The 23,468-nt window shown below is 43.5% G+C and overlaps 1 protein-coding gene and 1 pseudogene across 3 annotated transcripts; one reads left to right on the top strand and one right to left on the bottom strand.

Annotated features, from left to right (window-relative positions):
* The first annotated feature begins 3,841 nt into the window (after positions 1 to 3,841).
* On the top strand, positions 3,842 to 4,571 carry LOC128775350 (tumor suppressor candidate 2-like; annotated as a pseudogene).
* Positions 4,572 to 5,687: 1,116 nt separating this feature from the next.
* On the bottom strand, positions 5,688 to 23,343 carry MCM4 (minichromosome maintenance complex component 4). Of its 3 annotated transcripts, none has more exons than XM_019428884.2 (17): positions 23,319 to 23,343; positions 22,475 to 22,558; positions 21,926 to 22,090; positions 21,432 to 21,595; positions 21,236 to 21,337; positions 20,947 to 21,042; positions 20,775 to 20,870; positions 19,652 to 19,790; positions 17,079 to 17,299; positions 15,097 to 15,217; positions 12,601 to 12,860; positions 11,792 to 12,157; positions 11,215 to 11,342; positions 9,783 to 9,990; positions 8,534 to 8,762; positions 7,898 to 8,031; positions 5,688 to 6,362 (listed from the first exon to the last, which is right to left on the bottom strand). In XM_019428884.2, the coding sequence occupies exons 2-17, from the start codon at positions 22,542 to 22,544 to the stop codon at positions 6,270 to 6,272; spliced, it is 2,592 nt and encodes an 863-aa protein (XP_019284429.1). In that variant the 5' UTR covers positions 22,545 to 22,558; positions 23,319 to 23,343; the 3' UTR covers positions 5,688 to 6,269. The 3 variants fall into 3 exon arrangements, with proteins under 3 accessions (XP_019284429.1, XP_019284430.1, XP_019284431.1); XM_019428885.2 differs by lacking the exon at positions 23,319 to 23,343 and adding an exon at positions 22,720 to 22,771; XM_019428886.2 differs by lacking the exon at positions 23,319 to 23,343 and adding an exon at positions 22,690 to 22,753.
* Between the last annotated feature and the right edge of the window lie 125 nt (positions 23,344 to 23,468).

The following is a 23,468-nucleotide window of genomic DNA, read 5'->3' as shown; positions in this document are numbered from 1 at the left end:
CTTGGCTATTGTAGGTAAAGCTATGAGCAGGGGACCCAGGAGATTTCATAAATCGCTGAATGAGCCATAGGCTCCCAGAAGCAGAGAGGGGTCAGATCCAGTAGTGTATTAATTATGAATGATTAGGAGTTTCTGTTTTAATTAGAATCAGAAACCTTTGAAAGGTTTTAAGAAATGAGATGCCAATTTGTTTTTCTTTTAATTTTTTTTTTAACGTTTATTTATTTTTGAGACAGAGAGAGACAGAGCATGAACGGGGGAGGGTCACAGAGAGAAGGAGACACAGAATCCGAAACAGGCTCCAGGCTCTGAGCTGTCAGCACAGAGCCCGATGCGGGGCTCGAACCCACGGACCGTGAGATCATGACCTGAGCCGAAGTCGGACGCTCAACCGACTGAGCCACCCAGGCGCCCTGAGATGCCAATTTGTATGGCACAGTAATGTGATTTGTTTTAAAAAGATCAATTCCAGTATTAAAGGGTAAATGGGATCATGTGTGCAGCTTACTCACAACATTTGATAGGAAACAACACTTAGATACCCCAGATTATCTCCCCACAGGATACTTAGAATTACTAGGGGGAAAAAAAATAGTAATTTACAATGAAGAAACCTGGCGGACACCACTTTATTCAAGTGATCAAGGCTAACCATCAGTAAAGGATCAGGCTTACCGACCCTCCTGATATGATGCACTGAGGTCACAACGTCCCTTCTGTGGTTCCTGCCAGAAATGGATACCCAGAATCTAATCACAAAGACGTCAGACAAACACAAATTGAGGGGCATTTTAAAAAGAACGGGTTTGTACTCTTTAAAAATGTCAAGGTTTTGAAAAGAGAAATAACCGAGGAATACTCCAGACTGAAGGAGATGAGACATTAAAAGGAAATACAACTTATGAACCTGTAACAGAAATAGGTATTTTTTACTTTTACTCCGAAAAACATGATTGTGACAACTGATGAAATTTAAACATTTGTAGATTAGGTAATAGTGTTCATGTTTATTATTATTATTTTTTTTTTTAATTTTTTTTTTTTTAACATTTATTTATTTTTGAGACAGAGAGAGACAGAGCATGAACGGGGGAGGGTCAGAGAGAGAGGGGGACACAGAATCTGAAACAGGCTCCAGGCTCTGAGCCATCAGCACAGAGCCCGACGCGGGGCTGGAACTCACGGACCATGAGATCATGACCTGAGCCGAAGTCGGACGCTCAACCGACTGAGCCACCCAGGCGCCCCATATTATTTATTTATTTTTAAAGTTTATTTACTTTGAGAGACAGAAAGCGAGCAAGCAGGAGAGACGGAGAGAGAGAGAGAGAGAGAGAGAGAGAGAGAGAGAGAGAGAGAGAGAAGATCCCAAGCAGGCTCCGTGCTGCCAGCGCAGAGCCTAATGCAGGGTTCGAACTCCTGTGAGGTCAGGACCTGAGCCGAGATGGAGAGTCAGACGCTTAACTGACTGAGCCACCCAGGTGCCCCTACAGTATTCATTTTTAAAATTATGTTATGAAATTGTTCTGAGGTTACATGAGGCAATGTCATTGTTTTTAGGATATATGTGGTTTTTAGGAGGTTTTTAGAGGTAAAGAGGCATCCTCTCTGTAACTTACTCTCAAATGATTAAAAAAACATTTATAGAGAATGATAAAAGCAGACTTTAGAATATGTTAACATTAAAGGAATTTGAGTGAAGAATATATAGGAATTATTTTTACTATTCTTACAACTTTTGTGTAAATCTGAAATTTATTTCAAGAAGTTTTAAAAATTGGATTGCAGAGGCATTTTAAGAAATTATCTTAGATTCAGTAAGTAACAGCACTCTCTTAAAGGAAATATGTCCTGACCTGTGTGCTAAGAGTCATTAAGTTCTGATTTCTTCATTCTTATTAAATTTTGACTCCTTTGGATGGAATTGGTTATATTTATGATGTATAATGGAAGGAGAATGGCACGTGTATATTTGCATAAATGAAATAAAGCCACTCTAACCAGCAAGTTTGGATATCTTCCAGGGTCAAAATCAGAGAGAATTCAAGTGGAATATATTGTACTGTCATGTTTAAAAAAAAAAAAAAACACACACACACACATTCATAGGAATTAAGCTGAAACTGTATTGTCCTAGTTAGAAAAACCCACATTGTCCTTATTTTGTTCACAGTAACAGTACTGAGCATTTATGGCGCTAGTGTCCTATGCACCGCACGTTGGCAGTTAACCGTAGGCCAGGATTTGAGCCTGGCAGCCTGTGCTCTCTTAAACCATCTGATATAAAAAGAAGACGCTCTTCAGTCCAAGGCAGCGTTTCTCGACCTTTCCTTCCCCATACTCCTGAGGGGTATGATGTGCTGCAGCTGAGTCATGAGGCACACCTCCCAGGAGCACCTGTCAGAATTCAGGGGGGCAGAGCTCTAATTTAGCACATCCTCTTATTCTTCCACTCTACATCCTAAGAGTTCACGGATTTCGAGAATGTCCTCTGGTAAGCGTTGCACAGAGGTTGTCGCCATTCCTGCTTTCAGAGACCTACAGACCATTGGAAAGTCATAGATGTGAACAAGAAATTCACTGAAATAAACTTAAATTAACTATGATGGAACCAGCCAGCAACAGGATATCCACATTTTCGTTCAACTAAAATTCCCTTAAAATCAAACTATGAATATATTTCATTTACATTGCATATAATTTCCATCTTGGTATTGAATGACAAGGTTTAGAAAAAAAATCACTAATGTATAAACTCCAGGGAGAAAAACGTTAAGTCAACAACTATTTGAGTATACATTATTTCGCAAGCAATTTCAGGGTACACACATTATTCAATACACATTAACTCATCAATTGAATACACATTATTCAATTTCAAATATGACCTCCAGTATTCTAGTCATTGCTGTAGGCTAAGAATTTGGAGAAAGAACCTGCCTTCATTTCCTATACCGATTCTAACTCTACAGAAATGAATAAAGGAATCAGCTCTGGAACTTTATGAACCTTGATTTCTAGCTACGTAGTGGCAGCAATGTAACGTTTTTAATTAGTTTATATTTGTGCAAGGGACTCATTTCTTTGTGACTTTATTCTGTATGCAATTTAGGGAAAAAGTCAAGAGCTCTTTCTCAGTGGCCATAGGACAGTTTGCTACTGCTTTCAGGTAACTGCCTCACAAAACTCTACATAATGTAGTTTCCATAACGATGATGTATGCTATTTACAGCATGTCAGTGGCGAGCTCAAATACAGCCTAAGAACCAGTCATCTCTGAGTAACTCAAGGGACGTGAATAAAACACTTCTAGTCTGAATAACACGTGGTTACAAGAACACAGTTTAAGAGATTCAAGCTTCTCAGTAAAACATTTAAGACGTACGTACGGCATGACGGGCACGGGGGAAACTTCTCCGCCCGGTTTGAGAAGTGTAAGCCGCATGTCCAAAAGCCCTGAGCCGTTCCAAACCCGAGTAATAATAGCCAGAGTGTGGCATAGTTACAGAAAGCGAAATTTGGAAAGTCTGAAGCCTTGACTGTAATTGCAGCTTCATCTCTTGCTTTGTGTCTTCAGGCAAGAGATAAGGCTTCTTGCTTCCTTCATCTCTAAAAGATCGAGCCTACGGAGTGGATGAGGATTGCATACAAAAGGGTGTCCCACACAGGTGAATTCCTTGAGGAAACCTCACTAGGAAAGTCACTCGGCGGGCGGTCGACCTGGATCCTGTGGTGACGCCCCAGCCTGACCACCGCCTCCTTCAACATACGAGGTGTTTTGCAAACCTGGCAAGAGCAGCACAAATAAGAAGGCCGACTCACAAAAACAAGTTGGAGGGAAATGGCCTCCGGGCGGAAGGCGGCGCGAAAGCACCCGGAGCCGAGGCCGTGGCGGAGGCCGGCCGTGGGAGGCAAGGCCGTGGGAGGGAAGCGGCGGCGGGGTTCGCCATGCGACGGCCCTGACCTGCGCACCGGCGGCTCCAAAGCCCGGGGCCCGAGGCCCTTGGCCTCGGCTGCGGGGGGTGGAGGCGGAGGCCCGGGGTCGGCAGTCGCTGAGCAAGGTTTGGTGCGGCCGCGTGGCCGCGTCCGGTCCCCTTTCGCATTTAGGCGCCTCGGCTCCGAGTTCTGTGATGAGGAAGGGGAACGGCTCACGAGGAGACAGTCGTCACCGGGAACGGGCAGAAGCGGGCCAAGCCGAGGCGGGTACATAAGAACCTGCTTCCTCAGGGCCTCGTGAAGCGGGATCCTCCCCGCGTCCACGTGGATTTTCCTGGGATCCTCTGTGAGGCGTGGGCCTGGGGAGTGGCAGGGGTAAGCGCTCCCTACCCCAGGAAGAAACCCCCAGGCTCGAGGAGCGGCTTCCATTAAGGGACGTAAGCTGGGGCCACGACCCCGAATAAACCGCATTGGCCGGGAACCTTCAGTCGCGAGCCGGGCGGTCCTGCGACGTTGGCTGGGTGTTGGTTTGTAAGTGGACAAGAGGTGGCCGGTGTCTGGCGAGGGCTAATGGCGGAGTCACCAGCCCACCTTCCCCAGCAATCCCTACAAGGAGCACGGCAGGGCATATGCCGGTCGGTGACGCCTCATTCCTGCACCCTTGCCTGGTCTGCTTTCTTCCAGGCTGGCCCAGGGCCCAGCCCTGCTGGGGGCTGCTGCACTTTACAAGCAACATCTGCCTTCCTCCAGCCCCTGGGCTGTGGGAATTGTATTCAAGTGGGAACTTCTTGCCCTCATTTCCCTTACCGCTGTGTTTGCTACCTTGACGACTCCTGTGTTGGACAGAGGTTGGGGGGCAGGGCAAGCCTGATTCTTCCTGCCCACCTGCTCATGTTCCCACTCCCAGATGGATGGGCGGTTGGCCAGCTGTTCGTAGAAGATGGGACTGGTGTAGAATTCTCCCTCCACCCAGGGTTGGGCTGATTCCTCCCCACTGCAACGAAGTCTTTCCCCCAGAGCCCCGTCCCCCCTCCCCCCAAGGGCTGGTGCCAATAGCTGTAAGGAGCCCACCACCCCTTTCCCTAAGTATACCCATCCCTTCAAGATCGGTCAAGGGAAGGTACTGGAGCCCCTGGGTAGGGACAGAAGGGAGAGATCAACCATAAAAGAATACTTAAAAGGTGAAAGTTTGTAAATAGTCTAGTCCATGACGTTGGGGCAGAGTCTGTTTCTACTTCTAAATGATTTTTTTTAATCCCTAACTGTGCAAGTTCTGTGCTTTTAAGAGTGTGGGAAATGGCTTGAGAAGGGTGGCCCCCACTCTAAGAAGCCTGTTGTGTTGTTTAGTTTCAATAAGATTATTTGTAGACCCTGCAAAAAAAAAAAAAAAGGCCTCTAAATATCATTCCAAGGTTAACATTTTAATGCTATTTAACCATTCATTTGGACCTATCATTTTCTTTGCATTCTGTATTAGTGAATGTTGATCCTACATTATAAAAAGAAGGCCTACTCATACAACAATTTAGGTTTTTCATGGAATATTTATTATAATCCTATTTCCATATAAGACTTCAGCTTATGGTGGTTTTGTAAGAATGCCTGTGAGGATTGAAATCAATTTTAAATACAACAGAACTTATATCATAGGGATTTCTTTTATGACTTCTAAAGCACTATCATGAATTTCCATGAATAGAGTGTTTATTAAAGCTTTTTTTCTTGATGAAAAATTATACCAGGTAACCCAGTATTACTTAATCATTTATTTAGGAAAAAGTTTACAGATTAGGATAAAGTAGAAATTAACCTAGAACCTAACCATTTCCAACCATCTTATTTTTTTTTGTCTTATGGGAGCCATGAGAACAAGCCTCTGGAAGGAATGACACTTGAGAGTTTTAACAGGGAGAAAGGCTCTGGTCCTTCATTACCTTACACTGAATGATATGCCCTGGCTAAGTTTTATCTCATATTGCAAAAACCTCAAGCATATTCCCTGATTCCCTTAGGAAATCCAGCACTGACATCCTGTGATATACATAAATACAGATTAAAAATCCTGGTGCTATAATAATGGCACTTACAATAACTTTTACTGTACGTTTGTCAATTGGCACAGAAATTTTACTTATAATGTTAAACAAGCGAAAACACACACTTCACTATGAAAACTGAATCCAGGTTAGAAAATTTTTATGGAGCCAAAAAGATGACTTTAAGGAATCTATTTCCACCAGTGGCAGCTGACTGGCCCCTATGCTGTACACATATGCAAGCAAGTGCAACGACCAAGTGCAGACAAGCCACAAACAGCGCTGTCCCGGAGAGCTTCAGAGCAAGCGGACGGTTTTGCCAGTTACTGTCAAGAAGTCGTCATCAGCCAAGGCACGCAGGGCTTCTTCAAACATATCTTTGGTAATTGCCTTTGGGGAAGAGATGAAAACAATTATTTTACATGTCAAGTACTCCTTACCTGTAGAGATACAATGATTTCAATTTTTTTTAATGTCTTTTATTTATTTATTCATTCATTCATTTATTTATTTATTTTTAATGTTTATTTTTGAGGGAGACAAAGACAGAATGCGAGTGGGTTAGGAGCAGAGAGAGAGGGGGGCGCCTGGGTGGCTCAGTCGGTTAAGTGTCCGACTTCAGCTCAGGTCACGATCTCGCGGTCCGCGAGTTCGAGCCCCGCGTCGGGCTCTGGGCTGATGGCTCAGAGCCTGGAGCCTTCTTCCGATTCTGTGCCTCCCTCTCTCTCTGCCCCTCCCCCGTTCATGCTCTGTCTCTCTCTGTCTCAAAAATAAACGTTAAAAAAAAAAAATTTAATAAAAAAAAAAAAAAGAAAAAAAAAACAAAAAGAAAAGGAGCAGAGAGAGACACAGAATCCGAAGCAGGCTCCAGGCTCTGAGCTGTCAGCACAGAGCCCGATGTGGGGCTCGAACTCACAAGCCATGAAATCATGACCTGAGCCAAAGTCGGACGCTCAACCGACTGAGCCACCCAGGTGCCCCTTAAATGTTTATTTTTGAGAGAGAGGGAGAGATTGAGTGGGGGAGGGGCAGAGAGGGAGACACAGATTCCAAAGCAGGCTCCAGGCTCTAAACTGTCAGCATAAAGCTTGACGCGGGGTTTGAACTCTTGAGCCCTGAGATCATGACCTGAATCAAAGTCGGATGCTTATCTGATTGAGCCACCAGGAACCCCTACAATGATTTCAATGTTGAAGAATTACTAGTCTCTTTCCTTTCTGATGGCTGTATACATTCCTTAGGTTCTTTTTTCTTTTTTTAAAATTTTTAAAAAAATTTTACTTTTTGAGAGACAGAGCGAGCAGGGAAGGGGCAGAGAGAGAGGGAGAGAATCCCAAGCAGGCTCCACGAACCATGAGATCATGACCTGAGCCAAAACCAAGAGTCTGATGCTTAACCAACTGAGCCACCCAGGTGCCCCTACATTCCTTAGGTTCTAACTCAGGATGGGCAACTATTTCCCGTAGAGGGCCAGATGGCAATACACAGGCTTGACATCTGCCCATATAATGTAGAAATTACTCAACTCTGCCCCTGTGGTGCCAATGTAGCCGAAGATACACAAGTGAAGAAGCATGATGAAAGCAGGCAAAGGGCTGGACTTGGACCCTGGAGTTCTTTTCACTGGACAACTCAACTCTACTTACATCAGGGAACCTGAGCATTTCATCATTAAATTAAGATGCAAGGCTGTTAACACTATGTACAATAGCAAAACACTGCAAACATCCTAAATGTCCGACAACTGGTTAAGTAAACGATGGAATAGGCATAAATTTTATGATTATTTCTTGATGGGTTTATGGATGATTTTACTTTTTAAAATATCATATCTACATTTAAGAAAAAAAGTTAAAAAAAAACCCTAAAAGCAGTATTAAAGAAAAAAAAGAAAAACTCTATTAAGCAAAAAATTAAACACTTACTATGTCAGATTGTCCACGGATATCTTCAAAAAGTTGCTGATATTTTAGAGCTGGTGTTTTGCCCTTAGACAAAATAAGTCTTTTCAATGCTTCAGCTAATTCTTCTTTCCGTTTACGAGAGGTGGCACTCATTCCTGATTTAAAAGAAATTAATGAAAATATTTCTGCTACAGGGAAGTGAAATATTTCAAATTTCCATAAGTATTTTAGTAGTATTGCCACAAAAAGGTTAGGGGACAGCTGGGTGAATGCCAAAATATATTCAACATTGTGAGTTCTGAATTCTCTGTTGTTTCCAATTTTCTATAAGTGAGTAGCCGCTAGTTTCCACTAAAACACAGTCCATATAATCTGAAAGGCAAGCAGTGCTCATTAAGAAACGAATTACTTCTTTAAAATGGGCTAACACAGGTGCCTACAGAACAGAATCCCTGTGAAATTAGATACAACACTGTGTGCATGCACATGTGCTAGTGCATTTTTTTCTCAGAAGTTAGCGTATATTTTTCTCACAATTTCTAATACATTCTCAAAAGAGGCCCTGTTCTGAAAAAGGTTAAGAACCCCTGCTGCTTCGAGCAATTTGTTAGCTCAAATGTGAAATACTAATTACGTGTACGCTCAGTGCACACAGACCTGTAGTTAGAATGGAGATGTCCACAATGCCCGTCCGGGGGTCGGTGGCAGACTGCTTTAGAGCTTCCCGATGGAGGCGCTTTGCTTCTTCAACATCAATTGCTTCAACTTTGTTTGAAAATCGTACTTTAGCATGGGCTTCTGCTAACCGAATTAATGACTCCAGCTGTCGAGGGTATGCGGAAACCATTCCTCGGCTGCTGCCAATCTTTCTCATGTCTACATAAGCCTAGTGTAGACAGGAAAAAAAAACCCAAAACTCCTTTTAACAGTAAAATTACTTTCGTGGTTGAACTTTGAACAGTTAATATTCTGTTAAATAAACTACCAGCTGCCAGGTGCAGCACCGAGGGGAATTAAAGTCAGATCTAGCCATGGCCCTTGAAGCTAGCTCAGCAAAAAGGTGGTATCTGACGTAGCTGTGAAGGGTGAAGAATGGGAGCGGGCAGTGGGGTGCCTAAGGGTTGGCACTCAGGGGACACAGTGTACTGGGGGTAAAGCGCAGGCCACAATTACAGCAGAGGACTAATCAGGGTGCCTGTCTGAAAAAGATGCTCAAGGCACCTTCTCTGATTTACACCCCTGCTGAGGGTTCGTTTAATGAGCAAGGCGGGCAGACTACTGGGATAATGTTACAAAGGTGAGTCGTATTAAACTCACATTTTTATGACATAATTTTATTTCTTTTTGAGCAACCCTCAAGTATATGATACAAATGGAAAATTATGCATCGCTTATAACTTTCATTGAAGCATTTTTCGGGGGTTTAGGATATACAGGCCATCAAAGCACGAGGAACCTTCCTAATATCATAAATAACTTATCTATCATTATGCATTGTATACATGTGAAAGGACACCGAAAAGTGAACATCAGATACTTGCAATTCATTTTATGTTTTAGAAACAAGCAAATGGAAGCTCAGAGAAATTAGATGACTTCTCCAGAGTTACAAAGTTAGTAAGCAGCATCTCTTGTACTTCAAATCAGGTATTCTGATCTTAAATTCAATGTGCTCACAAATATTTAATTACAGAAAGGTTTTACAACATATACAAATGAATCCTTTCCCCCCTTTTACCTTTAGAAAAGTTAATTTTGCAACACAGGAGAAAAAATGAGTTATAGAAAATAGTATGTCATTAACTAAATTACTGTTTTAAAGGGGATGACCAGCCAATTCCATTGATGCAACCGGCTACCAGCTCAACAGACACATTTTCAGGGTTTTAACAGGGACCTGTGTTACCTCGATGAGAGCCTGGCTGGCTTCCTGGCTCAGCCGAGGCACGACCGCTCCGTGGGCGTAAGCGATGTAGTCCTTCAGCACTGCCATGTCCATGAACTCCTCTTCCACTTGTTCCTCACTCTGGTAGTACAGAGACACAAGATGGTGAGCCAGACGCCTGTCGTATGCTTCGTCCTGAGGGTCCAGCATGAGGAAGATCAAATCAAACCTGAGAAAATATTGTGAAAAAAACCTGTTTTCCTGCTCGGGACACCAACGTACCCACAAATTTAAATTTGTTCCTGAGCCACGTAGACACGCAGAGCGTGTGCGCATGTAGTCAGGGTTGCCAAGGGACAGTTAAGGGTCTGCTGTCCCGTGGTCCGGTGAGCCTTCAGTTCAACCCCTTCTCCCTGTTCTGGCCCCAGCAGGTGCCTGTTCTTCTGGCCCTTAGCTCTGCCCAGGAAAAGGCTTGTCACCAAATAGCCGAGTCAAAGAAGTACGATTCCTCCAAGGGAAATGTTATGGTAATTTGGAAGACTGGAAGATTTAAAGGAAAATGCAAAACAAACAGAACAAAACAACTTTGGTTAGAAAAAAAAGTCTAGGGGCACCTGGGTGGCTCAGTTGGTTAAAGGTCCGACTCCTGATTTTGGCTGAGGTCATAATCTCACAATTTGTGGGTTCAAGCCCCACATCGGGCTCTGCACTGACAGTACAGGGCTTGCTTGGGATTTTCTCTCCTCTTGTACCCTTCCCCCAAATAAATAAATAAACTTAAAAAAAAAAGTTGAGTAATTAAAATCTCAAAATCCATTTATGAAATACATCAATACTTGTAGTAATGGGGTTGAGAAAAAGCATGGACCACAGAACTCCACTTTCACAAATTTAATTTTTCAGAACCTTATCTGTCATGTGAAGCACCGTTCCCTGTACTTAATATTCTATAGTGGCTTTAAGACTGAGATGAGCAGTGACTGATGGACAGGTATCTTGAGTGACGTCAAGGTGAAATGTCCCAACAGTTTCAATGTTAAGATGCCACTCACAGCTGAGTAGAGAAGCACAGTCCTTGCCACGAAAACCCTGACCAACCATATTAGAAAACTTTGCATTAGAATGAAGAATTTGATACTAGTAGCTGCTGAATGCTATTATTATTATTATTATTATTACTATTACTATTATTATTGTTATTTATTTAGAGAGAGAGTAAACACAAGGTGGGGAGAGGGGCAGAGGGACAGGAAAGACAATCCTAAGCAGGCTCCATGCTCAGTGCAGAGCCCAATGCGGGGCTCGATCCCATAACCCTGGGATCATGACCTGAACTGAAATCAAGAGTTGGACGCTTCACCGACTGAGCCACCCAGGCGCCCCTATTATTTTATCTCACCCTGAAAATTCTACAAATGAGCAAAGTAAGGACATCTCTTTTATGTTCTCATACCTTGATAATAATGTGTGAGGCAGCTGGATATTTTCAATGGTAGTTTTTTTAGGATTCCATTGAGACTCAATAGGATTTGCTGCTGCCAGGATAGACGTGCGTGCATTGAGCTGGCAAATAATCCCAGCCTGTCAGAGAAAACAGTGCAGTTAGAAGCTTCACCCTAACGCTGGCAGGAACAGTGTGAGCGATCTTCCGCTGGCACGCCCTCTGCCATGTATCCACTGTCACCAACAGCCATGCAACAGCACCTTGTAAGGGTGACGTCAGCAGATCCACCTGGGACAATCCCATCCTCAGACTCACGCCAAGAACGGAGTTTTAGATAAATGCAAGCCGTAACTGCATTTTTGTCACAAACTAAACCCCTTGCAGGACATTTTGGACAAACTCAAGTTCTACGAATTCCACACATTAGTGAGCCAGTACAGCAAACAAAAGATGATCTTGCGGAAAATACTTTTTCAAAAGCATTTAGCTGACACCTAGCAGGAAAAGTACTGGAAAGTATTCACGAGTTTCCCAAAGTTCTAGATTTCTAAGTGTACCCACGTTAAGCATGCAGGACGGGCCTCACCTTTGCAATGGAAAGAGTCTGCTGTTCCATGACTTCGTGTAGTACTGATCTCGTACTTTCATTCATCTTGTCAAACTCATCAATACAGCAGATACCATTGTCACTCAGGACAAGGGCACCAGTCTGCAAGACAAGCTGCCTCGTCTCAGGGTCTTTCATCACGTATGCGGTGAGGCCAACTGCACTGGAGCCTTTCCCAGACGTGTACTGGCCCCTGGGGACCAGATTGTACACATACTGCAGCAGCTGAGACTTGCTGGTACCAGGGTCACCACACAGCAGGATGTTGATCTCAGCACGAAATTTGCCTCTGCCTGTGTGACTAAAATCCTTTCTTGTTCCACCAAAGAGCTGAAGCAAGATTCCCTAAACAAACATGTTAAACATTCACTTACTACATAGTAACTGAGATCCAGTATAAGCGTTAGTGGGATTTTCTTACTCTGTGAATACAAAAATTACAAGTAAGAAATTAAAGGAAGGTGGAAACGACACAACGGTGCTTTAAATGATCACTAACCAATTCGTATAGAAGCACACACCACTGTGCCAGAATAGTGGCCATGCAAATCCCTCTTCTGACCCCATCTGGTTATGTTGAGAAACATCCAAGTTCAACATAGATATGAGGAAATGGACAATGATGCTGTGATTCTTGTCGACCAATAACTAAATCAGACTGCGAGCACCTGCTCTGTGGAACAGGCAACAACTCTTATCCTTTATGGGCTGAGGGGCAGGGGGGATGTTTATACCTTTTGATCTCAAAGAACTACAAATCCTGATCAAAGTTAAAAATCCATTGTTACCTTCTTTATATCTTCGTGTTCATAAATGCTTGGAGCCAAGGCTGAAGCAAGTCTCTCATAAATGTCTGGTTTTCTGGAAAGTTCCTTAAGCAACTCCACACGCTTCTCTGAAAACAGTTTCTGCTCTGCTTCTTCATCAAGGCCATGTAGACGTTTTGCATCAGTTTTCCGATAGTGAATGACATCAATGTGGGTTTTGTAGACAGACTTCACATTACTCACACGTGAGTTGACTCGAATAGGAACAGCTCGATAGATGCCTGAGGACACAACCAAGACACCTGCTTTTATCTTCTCCTCAATGGCTCATAAACCAGCATGGACAACAGGGAGCACTGCAGAGATCTGACGGCTGGCAGGGGAAGTGAGCCTCCATGCACACTGCCTTCGCGGCCCTCCTAGAATCAAGGGCTCAGGCCTTTGCTACAAAGCTCCCCACTGAAGGGGGCAAGGCAAGTTGGGAAGAACACAGGTTTTTGAAAAAAGCAGACCCAAAAATAAAATGTGTTCATCTGTGACTGTTAGCTCTATGACCTTGAGCACCTATCTGAGTATAACCACTGCATACAATCATCCTGAGATTAAATGAAATTATTTTGCTTTTAACACAATGCTGGCTGATGGCTGTGTTCTGTAAATAGTATTCTGAAATAGTTATTTTCATTTCTCTTAAGCTTAGTGTACTGAATCTGCTTAATAATTATTTGACAAAGTACTATTATTTAGAACAAAGTCCTAAAATCCTGTACCAAAAATTTGGAAAGAAAGGAAATCCTAAAAGCTCTTTTACAAATTACTCAAAAATTACTTAGACATGACAGCCTACGGAGTCAAAGGTGAAGATATGATAAAGGAAAAATAAAAGTGTTTCTAGGTGAATGGCCATGCCCCAGTGTGCTTCTTAAATATAATTTAAGAACATGAGAGGTAAATGAACAATCAGCGCTTCAAACATACCAACTCATTTGTTCTTTAAGAAGTGTTTCCCAGGGTGCCTGGGTGGCTCAGTTGGTTAAGGATCCAACTACAGCTCAGGTCATGATCTCATGGTTTGTGAGTTTGAGCCCTGTGTCAGGCTCTGTGCTGACAGCTCAGAGCCTGGAGCCTGCTTCGGATTCTGTGACTCCCTCTCTCTGCCCCTCCCTCACTTGTGCTCTGTCTCTATCAAAAATAAATAAACGTATAAAAAAAAAAAAAAAGTGTTTCCCAACCTGATAGGTCTGTTTATGTTTCTTGACTTTCAAGCTAGAAGGCTTGGACTCCGGGACAATCCACTTTCCTGCTGCTTGAGGAGCAAGCATCTGTGCCCTCTACTAACAGCCTTCACGACAAGCCTCCGTAGATTGCTGGTCCTTCTGTTTATTAGCAGGTCACATGATTCGTTTTCAAGACGTAAAAACCAATTTAAATGCAGTATTCTGAGACTACACACCCTTCTTCAGGCAAGCCAGATTAGGGATGGATGATGATTTAAAGTGGTCTAGTTATCTCTACTGCTGCTTGCAGGGATTCACTGCCTTAGAACAGCACAAACAATACTTACTTTACATTCATACGGTGCTTTCCACAGAACCCCCCCCCCCCCAATACGTTCACCTATATCATCACATTAATTCCACTTGGCGGTTGAGGAAATTAAAATAGCAGACTAAATACTTTACCAAAGATTTCAAAGCAGTAGGGGCAGAACTAGTCGTCCACATTGTTAACAGGTTGCCAGGGACAATGCTGGGCTTCATACCGGGAGACACGGGATGAGAAGTCCTAACTCACTGAACACAACCAAGAGGCTGCCCTGGGAGCCACGGCCACTCCCTGGACTTAGTCCCCTCAATGCCCTCAATGAAGAACTGTGCTTGCTGTCCAAACACACCCCCTTTGAGAAACCAGGCGCTCATGCTGCTCGGAAGCAGAGAAAAACTGGCATGTGTGCGTGGCGCAGTGACACAGCACTCTCGTGGCCAGAAGAGGGGAGGAGCCCTGTGCCACAAATTAGAACCTCAGCTACAGTGATCTGCAAGTCTCAGAGTCCACTCCCTCCAAAAATACCACGTGACTCGCGCGTGGAAGCAAAGTGCTCTGACCCATTCTTCTCTATGACAGGTGAGTGTTAACCCTTGGCTGTGCATTTGGGAAATAAGTAGCCAATTACTTAAAATTCCAGAGTTGGTGAGTGCCGCTTCCTGGACCTGCTCGTATGATTTCAATCTTAGCAACACCAGCCTTGTCTGAGCCGTTTTCTCAAGACACCAACACTATCAAGTCAAAATACACTCACAGCTCTGGAACACAGAGATGTCAAAAGCAAGCAACTGCAAGGACAATGACTGGAAAGGTTCTATCCTGCTAGGTAGAAAGGTGATTAAAGCATGACTCATTTCCTCAAGACTCGAATGACTCCTGCAGGCAGGACCAAGCCAGAGGACTAAAAAGTGTCAAAAAAACAAAAACAAAAAAAAACAAGACTTCTCTCATTAATACAATTTACGTTCTTACCTGTAACGTTCACTCTGTCTCCAGGCTGAACCTTGTCAACAAGATCATTGTGAGCAAAAAGGATGACGGTGTGAGGCGTCTGCCCTGCAGGCATATCTTCAGGAGACTCTTGAAGTTTGATCTGAAAGAGCAGTGGAAACCGAAATCTCAACAAATGACAAGCATAATTTGCACAAAACTGCCAGTCTTACTTAGAGATAACTACTTTTGATGTTTACCGTGTTTGTTTTTAAAACACCATTCTTTGCTTTTATCTCCAGATAGCTAACATTTTCTTAAAAGCTTTTCACGTGACACGATCACATTTTTGGAAGGATATTGTTTATTTACACATTACCCAAATTGGGGGAAGTGTCTGGTGACTTGTCACCATTTTTTTTTTTTTGCCATTTCAAGGTTGTAGTCGATATTTCTTGGTTTAAATGTCTGCCTATATTTCTAGTTATGTTTTGAGAAATTACTTCTAATAGATTTCCTAGGTGGAGAAGTACACTTTTCAGATTCATGGTTAAGCACTTCTGTGCATCTCTCCTAGTCACAAATACTTGCCTAGTTACTCATCTAAGAGGTATTGGCTGAGTACCTGCCATGTGCTGGACCCTGGTTCTAGGTACTGGAGACTGCAGTCAGTGAAGTTCCCTCCCTCAGAGTGGAGGACAGACAATACACAAACACACAAGTGAGTACGTAACATCTGACAGCGACAAATCCAACAGACAGAAGAAAATACAGAATAAGGAGCACAGGTGGTGGGGGTGAAGAGATGCTTTTTGTAAAGCAAGGCTAGGGAAGGCCTTTCTCAGATCAAGCAACCTCTAGGCAGAGGTGTAAGGATGTTAGAGAGGAAGCCACGTGTTCTGAATGGTAAGAACATTCACTGCAAAGGTCCTGAGGCAAACTTATGCTTGGCTGAGGAAGGAAATGGTTGTATAAGGAAATGGTTGAGATGCTGTTATTGAGGTCTGTGGGTACAAAAAGTGTGTTGTGGTGATGTTGGGCCACAGAGTTTAGAGACTACTCTAAGATATTAAAGGTTTTATTTCAAGTCAGTTTGGGAATCTTTAAAGCATTCTAAGAATACTATACTAAAGCACCTAGGGAGCAGGGTTGCCAAATTTTTATCTCCAACTCAGCACCACGCTGGCATTGAGTTGAGGTATATTTGCTTATATTAGATAAAGATTTACCAATATTCACCAACATTAAACATTTCTATCTTAATTTTCAATTCTTTGGTTAGTAAAAAGTTGAACACTTTTTCACATTGGCTAATATTTTTCTCACTGACTCCCCATACAGGAAATTACCTTTTGTAGTATTTTGAACACATTCTCTACTTAAATTTTTAAAAGTTGTTTAAATATTGTAACAACAACAACAAAAAAACAGTCCTTGACCCTGTGTGTGCCTTTACACAATCATAATGGTAGCAAATAAATTATTTTGCCTTTTCCTACTTATTTCTAAGTCATCTTAATAACTTCACCTTAAAATGTCTAGGATTAAAGAGGCAAAAGGCCAAACTTCCTTTATAATAAAATCTGTGAGAAAAACTTTAGAAAACCTGTCAATTCATTCTGTACCACTGGCACAGCCGAAAAATGACAAAATCAAACCAAATAATGTTTACCAATCTTTTAAAAAAGATTTTTTAAGTAACCTGTACACCCAACATGGGGCTCAAACTTATAACACTGAGATCAAGAGTCACACGCTCTACTGACCGAGCCAGCCACGAGCCCGGTTTTTACTGATCTTGGAACACTGCCATCCCAAAGCTGAAGGCTTAAGTTTCAAGTACCCGGCCCAAAGCCCTGTAACAAAATCTAGTGTCAAAGAAGGAATGAAATAGCTGGATTCCATTTAGGAAGCCAGGTTTTAGAGCCTTACTAACGGACATGTTAAATTTGGCTTTTTGAGGATCCAGAGATGTAGAACAAACATGCCAAAGGGGCCTCCCAGGGCCCCAAGAAAGCACACACCATCTGCTTGTCGGAGAACACCGAGCGATTATGGATCAGTGCCATGCTGTGGGTGGTGTGGCAACGCTCACAGACGGAGGGCTCGGCGATGCGACCACGGTCAATCTCCACCCGGGTTGTGTGGGCGCACACTTGGCACTGGAAGAAAGCTTCTTGCATCTCTGGAATCAGCTGGGATGTCCTGATTACCATGCCACTGATGGCGATGAGCTGGTCGATGTCTGCAAGGGGTTGGGGAGAGAGATCAGCTTGTCCATCAGCCACTGTCCACAGCCCAGCCAGACGTGGTCTTCCCTGAGCTATACGCCTGCCAGGGCAGGTGTGGGCATGCTGTGAAGCCCAGGAGAATGCTGCTGGGAGATGCAGAGGTAGCTGGGGATGGCTGGGGTCACAGACAGGTGCTGTGGCCAAGGCACAAATGTTTCACTGGGTACCCTCAGGTCTGGCTTGGGATGCCCTTCCTGTGTTGTCTTCCTTCTTCTCTACTCTGATGGACCTCTGGCCCTATGTCCCAGGGCCCCGTCTCCAACAGGCCTCTACCACGTCCCTGCTCGTCTGCCTCTTGTTCTGCTCCACCTCCCGGTTTTGGATTAGAAGGTTTACACTTTTGCCTCCTTTGTGCCACGGCCCCCCACCTCACTCACTGTATCTGTAGAAGTCCTGCTGTGTCATTTTATGTGAAAAGCATGGGCCCTGGAGCCAGATGATCAGGACTGAGAACCTGTGTGACCTTGAGGATATCCTTAGCCACTCTGTGCCTATCTACAGATGGCAGTGAGGATGGCACCTACCTTATGAAGTTGTTGAAGATTAACAGCCTGCATACATCAAGCTTAATAAGAACAGTACGTTGCAGTAATAAGCACTATAAAACCTAGGCAATCTTTACTGCCGTTTATACAAGAAAGCTTTTATACAGAATATTTTTCACTCTTGTTCCTGGTTCCTCTACAATTTGGGCCTTCCCTGGCAAAACTTTTACCCAACTAATTCCCACTGGTGGTTCCAAATGAGTTACACTGTTATCTGTAGTCAATAGAACTCAGCCTATAGTCAGCCACTGCTGGCCGTGTAGATTGTTTTAGCCTTCCAGTACTTACTGATGATTCATGAGGTCTTTCGCACTTGGCCCAGTCCTCCCTTCCACCTACTTACAAATCTTCCTTTCTTGTCTCCCCACCAATCCCTTTACCTTAACAAGTAACCTCTGTAACTAGTTACACAAATAAACGTAGAAGTTAGAACACTTTTGAAATTAGTTGAGTATCTGGCAATTCCTCTTCCTCCAAAACTGTGATAATCTTCTATCTTACCCCGAATTCTTCATGTACCAGCGCTCTGCCTCTGGAAACTTAACTGTAGCACTCTTACTCAAACAGTCTCCTACTTCCTTCTGCGTCTCCACTGAATGGCCGATCATAGCAGTGAGGTCAGGAACCAATTTCATGATACACACATATATGTATATATATTCCTTTAATCAATAGTGAATTCCAACACTTGCTTGCTTATTGGCCGTTGTATTTTCTTTTACCGATATTTGTGTCTTTTGCACGTTCACCTACAGGGGTATTTACTCATTCTCCATACTTTATACACCTCAATTTTCACACATGGCAAACGCTATATTTGTCCTGTATTTTCACTCCAATGGCCACTGTCCAGCTTAGGACCCTGCTGTTCCACACTGGAGCTACTGTTAACATCTCCTAACTGAATTTCAACATAGCTTGCACACCAGACCGACCCACCATAAACTTCTCAAGAGTGCAAAAGCCTTCTTGCTTTCTCCTGAAAAAGTATCAATAGCTCCCTATTGACTTTGGAGTAAAAATCTGTATTAAATTGGAATTCCAAGTTCTTCAGGACCCAGGCTTTCCAGCCCTCACACAAACATTAACTCCCTGCTTCAGCCAGCATTTGCTATTCATGCTCAGCTCTGGTTCACTTCTGCCTACATCCCCCTTTGTGCTGTATCGTGAATTCCTTCATGCTTGCTTTCCAAATCCTTACTGTAACCCAAATTTCTCTCTCAACATGAACTCTTTCCACCTGGGCCTAGAACTCCTGCCCTCCCTCAGCTGAGACATCTCCTGCACTGATCTCCTGTTCTACATTTTTCTTTTATTACTTTCCAAACTAGATTTCTTTCTTAAGTTCCAAGGCAGGGATCATATTTTACATTTGTTTTCTACAGTGATTTTGAAAAAAGTGCTTAGTAACTGTGAAATTATTATATTTGGGCAAGTTCTTCTTAAGACAGACAGTTGTCAAGAGTTATAACATTTTTTATGTAATTTCAGTTAAGTTAAAAAAAGGTACAGTGGGTTCAAAGGTGTATAATTTGGGCAAGTTCTTCTTAAGATAGATGTCAAGAATTATTAACATTTTTTATATAATTTCAGTTAAGTTAAAAAAAGGTACAGTGGGTTCAAAGGTGTATAAGGTAAATGAATTTGCCATATAGTCAATTTATAATCCATTATCATCACTATCACATACACCAACTCTTTTAAAGTTCCTTGATAGTGAAATAAGATTTTGTTTATGTGTTTTCTTATTAAAAACGTTACCTTCTGGATTCAGGTTTCTCATATTTTTTGTCTTCAGTGCGTTGAATGGTCTTACTTGAATCTGATGTTCTAAGATTGAGTCAGGGTAACGGTCAAAGAAGATCTCATTGACAGCCATGTCAAAGGTTGGGATAACTTCCTGTAATACATAGAAAAAAATACATAGAAACAAAGGTATGTTTATATTTCCATCTTAAAATTAAATACAAAAAATAGACCATTTCATATTGGCAATATAAAAACAAACACATGGCATAATCCAAAAATATCACCTGTATATAATCACAACATACATTTTACAAAACCTTGGGTACATTGAGACTGAGCTATCTCACCTTTGCATATTCTCATTTGGGTTAAGTGTGACCACGCATATGAAATCTTCACAATGTACTGCCACGTCTTAGGCTTTTAATTAGTAACAAAAGGATTTTAAACTTTTGTGTCTTATTTTTTTCCCCATAACGATACCAGAATAAATAAATCGTAATTACCGCATTCAAATTTGTTAACATTTGTTTTCCATTTTACAGGTGAAAAATCAGCCTCTGAGAGGCTAGAGAACTTGACCAAAGTCACACAGCTATTATGTAGCAAGATCAAGATATAAAACCAAGTCAGCTTGCCCCAAACCTACAATCATAATCAATATAGCTCAGGGGCGCCTGGGCAGCTCAGCTGGTTAAGCGTTCAACTTTGGCTCAGGTCATGATCTTGCGGTTTATGAGTTGAGCCCTGCATCAGGCTCTGCGCTGATGGCTCGGAGCCTGCTTTGGATTCTGTGTCTCCCCCACTTTCTGCCCCTCTCATGCTCGTGCTCTCTCAATAATAAATAAACGTTAAAAAGAAAAAATCAACATAGCTGATACTTCAATAAAATCTGACCTAAAGCTTATATTGCCAATTAAACTATGACACGCCACTAACAATAATACATATCCCTATTTTGGAAATGTAAAAGTATGAGAAAAATGTTCATCTTAAAGGAGAAGAAACATGATTTTCTTAAGTTTTTGTGCTCTGGAAGCCCATTTTGGAGACCCATGAAATTCAGCTATTAAAACATCCTCTAGATATTCTGGATGTTTACTGTAGTTCATCAAGGTCAAAATCAAATTCTTACCTGTGGGTAGCAGATGAGCTGTCTGTATAGATTTTTGTCAAATGATTTTATGTGTTCACAGTTTACATTTAAAAATGGCTCCCCAATGACATTAATCTAGAAAAGAAGACAAGTTATGCTCTGCTAACTGTTTTAAAATACATAATTTGAATTTATAAGACTATTTGATTACCTCCCCAAGTCGCTGCATGTACAGAGGTTCCGTAATATCTATGCCAATATTTTCTTCTTCTTTAGCCAGAGGGTCAATAAAACGCTGAAGGAACCTCTTGATGTAGAGAGAAAAACATGAAATCTGATGCATTTAGGAATAAGCAACTACTCAAAATGCAAAAAATTATGAGCCCATCACTATTTGGAGGCATATGTATTCTTATACAGCCAAGTGTTATGGCTACTTAGATATAGTTCATAAACTCTTTCTCCCAGCACTTTCAGAGCCATATTAAAGTACAGCTTACCTGAAAATTTTCTTTGCATGTTGCTACATTTACATCTGTTCCCCAAATCACAAGCTTTTGGCCTAGAGACTGCTCACTCGCCACCATATCTTCTGTTGCTGGCTATACACAAAAACACGATAGAACAATGTTAATGGGGAATTACCCATCCCATGTCCCCCAAAACCTCTATCGGAAAACCGTACTGTGTACTCACCACATCGGACTGCAAATCCACCTGCAGGCCTTTCCGAGCAGACCCCAGGTCAGGCCTCTGCCTCACAGGCGTGCCTCTAATAGCACTCCTTGGGGTTCCCTCTACCCGAGAGCTGGGAGTGCCATATGTCAGTGGTGAACTAACGTCAAAGTCAAGGGGGATTGCTACAAAAACAAAGTTTGACAATCTACAATAAAATTCTGGTAGCCTATCAAATCAAAAACTAGAGCATGTTATTGGTTGATCTAAGTCATCTAAACACAATAGCAAATAACGTTCCTTGCAACCTGAAGTGATGAAGATCCCAGGACTATTAAACCTTCTAGGAAAAAAGCACCAAAACTTTCTTTCTCTGCTCACGAAGCCCTAACACCTACTATCTCTGTACTCTTGCTGAACATACATTAACCACCCGTTAACAAACCGGCACATCTGACCAGCAGAAGCATCATCATATATTAACCACAGTATAACTTAGAACGCCAGAAACACACTTGAAGAATGTATCTGAGCGGGGCTGGAAAATAACGTGTCCTGAGCGGCAGGGCTCTGCAGGTCAGCTCCAGGCGAGGTCGGCATAGGCTGCAGCTCTCCTGTAGAGGTAGAATCTTCGCCTCTACGTCTCTGATACGGTGATGACCTGGCATCCTCACTTCGAGCTTGTGACATACAAAACAGAAAAGATGGCCATTAATTCTCACGTTTGGTCTTCCTCGAGTTCCATCAAATCTTTTGGGAACAAGCAACAAACCAAACAAAAAGGAGACAAATGGGCATGGACATATTTACAAATAAAAAACAGCTTGGCAAGGGTGGAAATGAAGGCCCAGCGCTGCCTGCCTCACAAAGTGCCCGCACACTAGAACTGGCAGAACACCGGGCAAAGGGCTCGCAGTCCGCACATCTTACTCCATGCCAAGACTTAAAGACACCGCTCCGAAACTGAAACCCGCGGGGCCCTGCGCACAGACCAGGGTGGCGGGAAAAGGCCAGAAGAGAAGCCAGGGTAATGCGGCGAGCCGGACCCACGGGAAGGGACTTACGCGTCTGCGCGGGAGTGATTCGTCCGCGCCGGCTGCCGCGGCGGCTCGGGGTGGACGCCGGAGACGACATGGTGCTCGGGGTACCTGCGCAACGAAAAGGGAGGCTCACGCCGCGTCCGCCTCCGGCCTTCCCCTTCCCCACAGTACAGACACCCGCGCTGGACACCTCGCCGCACCGCCCCGCCCTCTAGCTGCTTCTGGGGAAGCGCGGCCACCTTCGAGACGCGCAGGGGTCCCAGACGCACCCGGAGGCTAGTGTCCCGAAACCGCGGGGGCTGGGCCTAGATTTCGCGCCAGCGGCACTGTCGTCCACGCCCTCGGCGGTGCGCCACCAATCACAGAGGCGCTCATGTATGGCCCCGCCTCCGGGAGACGCCACTGCGCACCTACAGGGGAGATTGAGCAGCCTCCCTCGGCGCCTCACGGCAACAGACTCAAGCCTCGCTCGGTGCCGCCCCCTCCGTTTAGGTGGTCTGACCCCCTACGAGAAGGCGTTTTCGCGGGAAAACTGAGGTGTCCGGCCAGACCAGGTTTACGGAGGGGTTTTTCTACACTGTAATGTTGGCTAAGAATGTTTTTCTGTATCCGTTAGGCACTTAATTTTTAAAGACATTACACATGCATTTTTCACTCTTTATCAAGGGACAACTTTGTCGATGTTGACCCAAGCCTCTAGCTTGTTTTTTCTTTTTCCTGCCTTTGATTGACCCCAAGTGACCAACATTCCGCCCCATTTATTTCGAGGCCAAATTGTTGAATTCCTGTTTCTCCCTAGGCTTCGATATAAGCGTCCTAAGTGTATTGTGTGTAACACATTCGTTGGCCTTCTAATATCTTAATTCACATCTAAGCGTCTCTACTTCCAGAGAAGTCTCCACCCAAGGTCTCCCGCGAGAGCCCAGTCACCGCGAGCCCCGCCCCTGCCCCGGAAACCCCAGCCCCGAACCCGTGAGCCCCGCCTCCGAGCCCCGTGGCATCTCGGGATCCCGGCAGA

The sequence above is a fragment of the Panthera pardus genome, unplaced genomic scaffold (genome assembly GCF_024362965.1).
Source record: "Panthera pardus isolate Hobbes unplaced genomic scaffold, ASM2436296v1 HiC_scaffold_7, whole genome shotgun sequence".
Taxonomy (NCBI): Eukaryota; Metazoa; Chordata; class Mammalia; order Carnivora; family Felidae; genus Panthera; species Panthera pardus.
The sequence above is the reverse complement of the archived record's forward strand: the minus strand, read 5'-3'. Positions and strand labels throughout refer to the sequence as shown.